This window comes from Sipha flava, unplaced genomic scaffold, assembly GCF_003268045.1.
Source record: "Sipha flava isolate LNK unplaced genomic scaffold, YSA_version1 182_pilon_pilon, whole genome shotgun sequence".
Classification (NCBI taxonomy): Eukaryota; Metazoa; Arthropoda; class Insecta; order Hemiptera; family Aphididae; genus Sipha; species Sipha flava.
Genome location: NW_020272252.1, coordinates 299,700 through 310,257, shown reverse-complemented (window position 1 = coordinate 310,257; position 10,558 = coordinate 299,700). Strand labels below are relative to the sequence as shown.

The following is a 10,558-nucleotide window of genomic DNA, read 5'->3' as shown; positions in this document are numbered from 1 at the left end:
TTAATAAACATATGTTTAGCTGTTATCTACGGCACTATATGTCATGGAAGAAAAGCTTAATATAAATTTAAGGCATTCGATATTGCAGTAATTGGTTAACATTGATGTAATTAAAAACTGCCAAATAAACATGTAACAATAATTTCATAATTGCAGTATAGTCGATGGTTAATATTCCTGACATTTATGCATCCAATACTCAATATTATGTTCCTAATTCATTTTAATATTATTTGTGACAGTCTGGTTTGCTTGTTTAGGGGTGGCATTAGGGGGTGACAAAACGGGGCATTTGTCCAGGGCTTCACGCCTTCCAGGGCATCGCGCTTAAAATTTATTAAAAATGTTTTGTACGAAAATCTCATTAAATAAAACGTGAAATGTGTGGATCGCCTGGCAAGTGCGATTTCTAGAGAAATCTGTTGGCCTGTCATAAAATATCAATTAACAAAACAATATTATACTTAATGTGTCATGTATGCACCAACGACGACCCGTACGGCCGCCGCACAGTATGGAACCGGGATAGATACATAGGAAATTAATTTTATCATATTTCTGAGATTTAATCATTCATTACCCGCGATATCGCGTGAAGCTGTCACCGAGTCTGATTACATGTTATCGTCTTTAAATGCGGCCTACACCTATAAGTGACTATAATACTATTTATAATGTTTTCTTATAAACACATATTTCTGGATAAATAATCATAGTTATGGCATTTTTGATTAGGAAAAACTTGTAAAACTATAATATTAAACGTAATAGGTATAGTATTATCTCATTTTTTTTTCGATTTACGGCGTTATTTCTTAGGATGGCAATATTGCTATAGGTAAAATAATTTTTGCCCAGGGCTTCGCAAATAGTAACGCTGGCCCTGAGCTATTCAACTTCGTATATATATTTTACAAAAATATCTGTTTTGTAGACACTGTGTAATATACCGTGATATGTGAATCACAAAGGCAATATATTATGTCTATGGCAGCGGTTCCCAAAGTGTGTGCCTCGCAGGAGCGTATTTAAACTTACTTCTAAGGGGGAGGGGGGGTGACTCAAATTATTTCTTTAATTCAGGATCAAAATTTACAAGTAAAATTTTTGATAATATTTATATCAGGCGAATCCTTAATATTTGTGGTTTTTTTTTTTTTTAATCTAATGCCGGATCCACTTAGAATGGTCTTTTGTGTAGTTCTTTTTTAACACTTATCTGTGTTTTTAAAGTTTTGCTTGTGTTTTATGTAATTTTTCACTAAGTATTGACTGGGTTTTCAATCCAAATAATATATATTATTTATCGTTATAAGACATTTAAACGTTATAAGCAATTGAGCGTTTAATGCTTTAAATAATTTAAACGTTATTCAATTTAAGCGTTTAAGCGTTATACAAATTTAAACGTTTAAAAAATGTTAGCGTTTTGCGTTATTTAAATTAGTGTAAAATTTGAAACGTTTTCAAATGTAGTCATACTATAAAATAAATCATAATTTTTGTTTCTTAATAAAATACCCATTACTTATATAAAAATTGTCTTGGTTTAAAAATTCTCCAGGGGGGTTGCCACCCATCACCCCCCCACCAAATACGCCACAGGTGCCACGATGTCTGTACAAGGGCGCCGTACCGTCATGGAATACTATCGGGTCTAAAGTTTTACTTACGATTAGTCATTCTATAACTTGGGAAAGGGCCCCCAGAAAAAACCTTAGATCAAAAACGGTACCATGAGTCGAAAAATATTAGAAAGCACTGGTCTATGGAAAATCATAATTTTATTATTTGAGAAGTTAGAACTTTTCATAGATAAGTAGGTACTTTGTTTCGATCAGGAAAAGCTTTTATTAAATTTTCACTAAATAAACTTTTTGTTTAAATTAACATTACAATAATTGGTTTTTTTTCTATTATATCAATTAACTTCCTCTAGTCTTGACACGGCCTCAGGTTGCTTGAAAATTCTCCTCGATGAGGTGGCTGATCACGATTGAATTGTGGTGTTGTGTAGTGGAAAAAGTATACAGTTGACCAAAGAAAAACAATAACAATATGCTGAGGCAAATAAGTATATTGTTCCACAAACAAGAATGAAGAAAATGGTGTAAATAAAATATACGGTCCTCTGGTGACAGTCGTGACAGAAGAAAAAAAATGACGACAATCGTTCTTCTACCACGGTCGCGAGAACAAAGTTGGTCACTTGAGGCGACCGGTCGGTACGTTGCCACCGGTTCCGATAACTTTTCCCACCTCTGCCCGGTTTTCCGTGGTAGGTGGGTAGTATCGGAAACGGTGTTATCGTTGCACGTGATGAGGCTGGCGCGGCTCTGTGATAGTGATGTTATTAACTTATTGTACCTACACCACAGCGGGACCGCGTCAGTTTCAATTGTACTTCATTAGATATAAACAGTATTAATCAGTGGCGGGTCGTGTTATGGGGCACACGGGCACGTGCCCCACCTACAAAGTTGAAAGAAAAAATAGAAGAATTTAAAATTGAATAGCTATTGGTATTTCTTCTAACCATCATAATTTAGTTGGTAATTAGCAGGGCTCGAAACTTCTAGCATTTTCATATTTATTCATAAGATGTTAAAATATAGCAGAGTAAGCTACAATTCCGTTTCATAGTAAAAGGAATGCAGCTTTAAAAGTTTTTAGAGTATATTTTAACATATTTTAGGGTTTTTTGATATTTTCTACTATTTTTTAAAGTATCATGCTATTTTTTGCATATAATCTGTTAATCTGAAAAAAATGAAGTAGTTTTATAAGTTTTGTGAGCGCCAAGTGGTAAATTTCTATTCTACAAAAGTAAAATGTAAAAACGCGTTTATATTAAAACTATTTAATGTGAACGCCGATTCGGCCTAAAAAACTATTTCGTTCAATCATTCACTTTTATAAAGTAAATGCGGCCTTTTATTGAATTACTTGCCAATGATGACGCCGTCAGCATTAAAGAAACAACATAATGTATCAATAAAAATGGAATAGATAACCTGATGGACGCAGGGGGACGGAGTACCCCAACTAGTTTTCAGAAATTTTAGCGTCCCCCTATTATTATTACACTATAATCATAACACACAGCCATTTTTGGGGACGTTCTTTTTTTTAAAGTAAGTAGAATCCCCCCTTCTTTAATTTTACCAAGACGAGAACTGGTAGTAGCCAGTAGGTTATAAACACAACTACACAAGTCTTTAAATTAATAAATAAAAACGGAGTAGGCTTGCAGCTATATAGTGATTTGTGGGAAAATTTATGTTATTCTCGTAATTTCGTATAACCAAACCAGTGTTGCCAGGCGTACGAACATGTTTGTATTTGTACGAACTTTGAGATTACCGTACGAACACAAAGAAAACAAATGTTCGTACAAAAATTCGTAAAAAAATTAAGAAAATTAAAATTTTTCGAAATAATAATTGATATTCTATAATTTATCACGCTTAAATGCTTAATGTTATATATTATATTCTTGAAAATAATAATTTTGTTACTCAGTGAAGTTGAACATTATTTATAGTTAAAATGTACACAAGAAATCTATTTTTAGACGGAAAACGAAAATAACAAAGTAATTATTATGGGCTGAGACCTATAATAGATTATGAGTACGATTAGTAGAATAATACATACGCTGATGTCTGATACGCAAGATATGTACTGCCTATAAATTATATTATGTTATATTTTATTGTCAGTTGTCATTTCTGTAGCAGACAGCATCTAGAAGTGTTGTATTTTTGTCAATATTATTTGTTTAACTAATAGCTACTTCTTATTCTGCAGTTATTTGTATAATTGTAATAACTTACTATAATACAATTAGTATATTATTATATATTTAGTATATTATACTAAAATGGATAAATATTTGATTAAAAAAAATTTGTCTTCTGTGAACGTTTTTTAAACAGAGTGAGGAACATCCTTGCTTTTGTATTTTTTTATGTACGTACGAACATTTTCAATAATACGGACAAAAAACGAACATTTTGCGATAACTATCCGAACTTTCTCACATTTTAACCTGGCAACACTGAACCAAACAGATATTGTATCTGATATTAACAGTTACCTATCTAAAAAATACAAAAGGAAATTTTGTTATTGAATATCTATTTTTAGAAACCTGGTTTTTACAAACCTTCGGGCTTTGAATATAGATGGCAATATTTTTCAACCAAATATTTTGAACAAAAATAAAATGTTCGAAAAAAAAAACTAAGTGTTGAATACAAATAAGTATTCAATAGAAAAAAATGTGTTTAAAATACCATTGAAAATACTTGGTTCTGAAAGTATTTAAAAAATTATTCTATACTTAAAAAAGTTTTTGAATACTTTTATTCAAATACTTTTACTCAAATACATACTTTACAACACTGACATTATTCTATATACCTACTCAAATAATTTTGAAATGTATTGATGAAGAAATGTATAAATTTATATTAACCAAATACAGTGGTGTCATTTGGGGTCACAAGGTGGGCATTTGCCCCTATCTGATTAAAAAACATCCCAAATGGCCGGTCGTTATCGTTTAGCCATAAGTCGTTATTTGTTAAAAATCAAGCGTATTTTTATAATTTTGAAATATTGCGTACTAAATAATTATTTATTGCCACAATATTTGGTAATTGTCGATTGGTATAAACTATAAATAGATACATGAGAATTTTACAAGAATATTAAATTTTTGAATGAACTTAACCATCGTTTCATCAATTCTAGCAATGAAATCATTTTTACTTGTAATATTTTCTTATCTTCCAGTCCTGATAATTTTAATTATTTATTGTCTTTCCTTAATCATTTTAGCCATTTTAAAATTGATAATTTAATACATCAAACTGAATTCTTATCTGCAAAAAACTTAAATTAATTAATTAACTTAACTTATTCTAATAAAAAACGAGACGATGGAATTCATGACCTTTTTTCTATTTCTAAAATTTTAAATGAACTTCCTAAAGCTTTTACTGAAACTCTTAAAATAATAAATATTCTTTTAACTTTGCATGTAATAACTACTTCCAATGAACGTTTTTTTCTTCCCTTAAATTAATTAAAACTTATCTACGTTTGACAATAGGAAATGATCGGCTGAGTAATTTATTGGTTACAGCTGTTGAAAGTGATATTGCTGCAAAAATCAGTTTAGATGACACAGTAGAAGTATGTTCAAAAATGAAAAATAGAAGATATCCACTTACAACTTAGTTTAATTTAGGGTTAAGTTAGATTAAGTTAACCTTGTTTAGGTAATGTTTATAAAATACAAAATTACATTTTGTAAAAATTTAAGTTGTATAATAATATAATAAATAAAATATGTAGCTTAAGTATAAGTTAAAACGTGTGAGCGAAACTCTATATTTCCCCCAGTAGTATGGGCCGGTCAAAAGTCCCCCCTATCAAAAATTGAAATGACGCCACTGATCAGATATAAAAATTGAGTATATTTAGTTATGTATGTTTAATGTCAATGCTGTTGCAAGCTTTTGCAATTTTCTAAATAAAATCAGTAAAATTCCCTTACACCGTTAAAATAAATATAACAATTTAACTTGACAAATTTTGGGCTTCCGAATTTTAAGTATGAGGCTCTAGGTAGTTGCTTAAAGTTAGGTTTTGTGTAATGTTATTAAAAGTAAATAATCCATAGCCATGTAAGTTTATTAATATATTCGTATACCAATACTTAATGTTAAATTAAATTTAAGTTTTGCTCGAATAGTATCGTAGTGGGCCATACTTCACACCCAGTGCTCGACTTGAGGGGGGACGCAGGGGGGGACGGCGTATCCCTTCTAATTTTTAGAAATTTGAGCGTCTCCCTACTATTTATTATGTTATAATTATAACGCTTAACAAATTTTGGGGGCGTAATTTTTTTTTTTAAGCAAACAGAGTTCCCCTTCTTTAATTTTTCCAAGTCAAGCAGTGTTCACACCCTTATGTAATTATGAGTTTTATTATCGCCGTATAAAGACGTGTTTTTGTGCCTCTAAAGAAGATCTTCGATTTAAAGTAATTAATTAAAGCAAGATACCCCCTTTCATCTTTATAATCAATAAATCGATTCAATATTTCAATCGTTACCTCCAGAGATTAGGGATGTCATAAATTTATAAGGCGAAACCGGAACAACACAAATACAATATCGAGTAATATACTGTTTATATAACTTTTAATATATTGAGAGGATGTGGATGTCAGATCCCCCCTAGGGCTTCTTTTAAATGTTATAAAATAAAGGACCATTAATGGCCGGCAATATAATATTTAAAAAGTTTTTTGTAAAATAAAATATATTATATATTTATATGTGTGAATTACAAAATATGTTTTCATTATATATTGTTAATCGATTATGATTAAAAATATACTTCGAGATAAAATGATCGAAAATAAAAATTAAACAATATTACATTTCCTCTTAACATCCAAGCCGGGACATATGGACGTCCCGAAAACATTTTTTGGGACACTGAGACGCAAAGTCCAAAATCGGTGACAATCCTGGTTTTCCGAGACGTATGGCAACCCTAACAGAGATTATTGAACCAAAGTATTTGAATACCAAGGTATTTGAAACTTTTCTTAAATACGTAGTTCTCTATTTTATAGTTTTCACCTTTACTTGTCGCTGTTTCCATAACCATGATCTTCTCTTAATTTACCTCTCCGATTTTTTTTTTTGCTTCTTTTATCATTGTTGTTGTATTTTGTACAAATGATTCTTTATCTTCTCCTAGAATGTTTAAATCGTCTGCAAATCCTAGAACGTCAAGTATAATTTCATCTATAACGACACCACAGTTGTTTCTTAGTACACTATGTATTACTTTTTCAAGAGTGATATTGAATAGAAGTGACGAGAACCCGTTGCCATGTTGCCCAGTCGTTTGATGAAGTGTTATCCACCCTTATTTGGTACCGTGTGCTATTCATGCATTCTTCATTCTTGTCAGTGAAATAATTTTTTTTGGGAATTCAAATTCATACATTATGTTATATAGGCTGTCACGGTAGATATTATCATACGCTTTTTTAAGGTCTACGAATACGAATAATCCAATTTGTTTACCGTTTTTAAAGTATTTGTTTAATTAATTAATATTGATTATATGTTTAACTATAGGTTTTAAACATAAAGTAAAATATATCTAATACATTTTATAAAGGTTCTATTTGTACAGAATGCAGATAGATGATTCATTAATATAAAACAAAACAATTTAAATGAACTGCCAGATGAACACGTTAATTTTTTCATAAAACTTAAATGGGAACCTATACGCTTTAAAAAAAATTAACATGAACGTGAACAAGTTCAATTTTTAACTGAACGTTATAAACATTTATTATATATACCAGGGGTGGGCAACTAGCAGCCCGTGGGCCGCATCCGGCCCGCGAGCTTTTTTTTATCCGGCCGTACTATATTTTAAAATTACATCATACAATTTTAAAGTTAATCGTCTATACTCTGACTTATTGAAATAATAATTATTATTTAGTATTAAACATCGTTAAATGTCTATATGTATATATTATATACTATAACAAATTAAGATCATATTATTAGGGTTTCTAAGGTTTGAATATTAAACACTGATTTTTTTTTATTCTATAGGTTCCTTATATAGTTTTTTGATGTTGACTTTATCGATTTTAATTAAATGCGTGGACACTTTTTTTTGTCATCCAGTGAAAATTCCTTAAAATATTCACTGCATCATAAGATAATAAAAACTGTAATCATGATAGTACGTTATTAGTCATACTATATTGTCTTAGGTATAGATGATAGCTTTACAAATGGAATCAAAAGACGAATAGCCATATATTCATTAATATATTTCTATAATCCGCATTTGACAGTAAAAAAAATCACAATAATGACAAAACCCTATAGGAGGTATACAGTACACTCACTTTAAAATTTTAAACTTACTATTATAATATCATCGTAATCTTAAAGTATTAAATATATAACTAAACTACATATAAATTACGTGTTATAAAAAATTAAATATTTTATTGTTACAAAAATATAAAATGTGAATAAATATAAAACCAATCAATTTACGTACGTGTGTAATGTTATATTACGGTGCGAGCTGATTGTCAAATTAATATGTAAGTAGGTATATTTTATTTTCGACAAATTTATTGAATGCTATATTATGCTTAATCGTACAATATAATCGTCCAAGTGATTTCGAACCATATATTATAATGGACTGATGGACGAGACACGGAAATAAAAAATTCAATGAATTATTACGTTGCGGATGGTGTACAGGATCAAATATATTCTACTGTTAGGTATCGTATTGTCGAAATAGTAAATGTTTTAGATGAAATCCGCGATGTTAGAAATTATATTGGTTGCCGTCGAACGGTCCGGACTGCTGTTGTTCGTACTGCGATTCTGCGTTATTCGCTGCGCTGTTAGCAGATGGTGAGGAGGCGGAGGCGGCTACGTTTGCTGTGGCACCGGTTACGTCCCGTTGCTGGATAAACGCCGGCGGCATCGGTGGTCTACCGTACGCGTGAGCTCTGAAGTGCGGCGGCGACGGTTGCTGTGGCCCGTAGTGGTACGGCGATGATGCAAAGGGGGCGGCGGCTGGCTGCCTGTAAAATTGTTCCGCGATCGGCTGCGGATACGGCGTTAGCGGTCCGCGGTACGCGTCCACCACGATGGCCTGTTCGTACTGCTGTAGTGGCTGCATTGGTGCCGGATACGCGGCTGAATGGTACGGGGCGTAAGGCGGCAGCGGCTGCGGCGACGGTACCGTAGGATAGTACGACCCGTAGTACTGCGTCCCATCCACGGGGTATTGGGCCTCGTAGGGGTACTGCACACGGTACGGGTTACCACCCGGCTGCACCAACACCACGCCTCCAGGAGTCGGACCGACCGGCTGGTATGGATAAGGATACGGGTACGGATATCCTGGTCCAGCCGGGGCACCGCCTATCTGTACATAGTCCTGCACGTCCGAATTTTCCGGTTTGTCCTTACGTGTGCCCGTCGTCGAGCCTGTTGTACAAGGTTCTTAAAATAATCAAAAATAATATAGTCTAAGTGATTTTTCATTATGGTTTTATTTTATTTATTTACACATAGACCTACATAATACTGATATATATATATATATATGTATCTATACATATTGTGTTACGCTTTTAATTGCATATTATAATTCCTATCGAAATCTATAAAGTATCTATGCGAATATACTTCGTGTGCTATAATAAATGCAAATGGAAATTTTTAATTGTTATCATGTAATCCGTTTTTCCATGATCATTTATATCTAATTAAATAATCGCATACATACGATCTGATATATACGTAATAAAAATGAATGAAAGAATAATTTTTTTAAAACATTTTTAATGTTATGTTGAACATAAAGAGTAATACTTTGCCTGCAGTTTATTCCATTTTTATACACACATTATACATCAAAATACTTAGTATTATAAATATTATTTGTTAAAGAAATAAGACTCGTAATTTTAATTATGGTATAAATTTGATCGAATTAGCTTTGTCCACTGTATTGTAATGGTATGCATCTAAAATGGTAGATAATAAGTTCTTCACAGAAATAATTGAATTAGGCAGTGCTTGGTATTTTAAACTACACCAAAAACTAACATACCACCAACCAAACGGAACCTACCGGTTCAGCTTTAGAATTATTGAGATATTTATTGAGGATAAGTAGTATGGGACGCAAGACAAGAAGAACAAAAACAACAAAATCAACAACGATGGATTTTAAATCAAAGGCACAGTTCACAAGGCAAAGTCAGTAAATCAATCAAAAAACCGAAAAAAAAAAACACTATACTCAAGCATTAGAAAATTATCCAATAAACGAATTGAAGCATTTCAAATCCATTTATACATTCATATGCAATATAAAATCCAAAAAGTTGAATCAACTCTGAACATAATCACTAGCAGTAATTTACCACATCATACTATTTACCAAGGCTTTGCACCCGAATAAATTTTTCGGGTTTCGAGTTTCGGGTGTTCAAACACCGCAGTACGACATTTAAACAAACGTTTGGGCGTTAATAACCGTTATTATTCAGGTTAATATTGGTTAATACGGGTGTTAAGTAGTCAAGGAAAAATATTATTTTATATTGGTGGAGGGTAGTGGGGAGGCTGAGCCCCCCTCCACTAATGAAATATTTATATTTTTTGTTACCTGCCTATGTAATAAAATATTAATTTTTTATACAACTGTGCAACAGTTTTTTAGACCAAACTATCATTATGTTAATTTCAAGCAATGGTGTAACTACGATTTATTTTCGAGGAAGAGGGGGTTATTTTATATGTGTATGAAGTTTATAAATTATAATATCTATTAAAATTAAAAATACTAACACTATGTCCTACTCCTAGTTAGTGCGGGCATATCGCATGCGACAAAAAACAAACTATTTATTATTCTGCGTTTGTTTTTGTGGCATAGGTGGAAATCGGGGGGGGGGG

General features: G+C 31.9%; 1 protein-coding gene across 2 annotated transcripts in view; it reads right to left on the bottom strand.

Annotated features, from left to right (window-relative positions):
- Positions 1 to 8,117: 8,117 nt before the first annotated feature.
- Positions 8,118 to 10,558, bottom strand: part of LOC112680958 (leucine-rich repeat extensin-like protein 1) — a 6,311-nt gene continuing 3,870 nt past the window's right edge. The window contains exon 3 of one of the 2 annotated variants that reach the window (XM_025551200.1): positions 8,118 to 9,094. In XM_025551200.1, coding sequence (XP_025406985.1) covers positions 8,409 to 9,094 — 686 coding nt within the window. In that variant the 3' untranslated portion in view covers positions 8,118 to 8,408. The remainder of the gene's footprint in view (positions 9,095 to 10,558) is intronic. The other variant, XM_025551202.1, reaches the window with a different exon arrangement.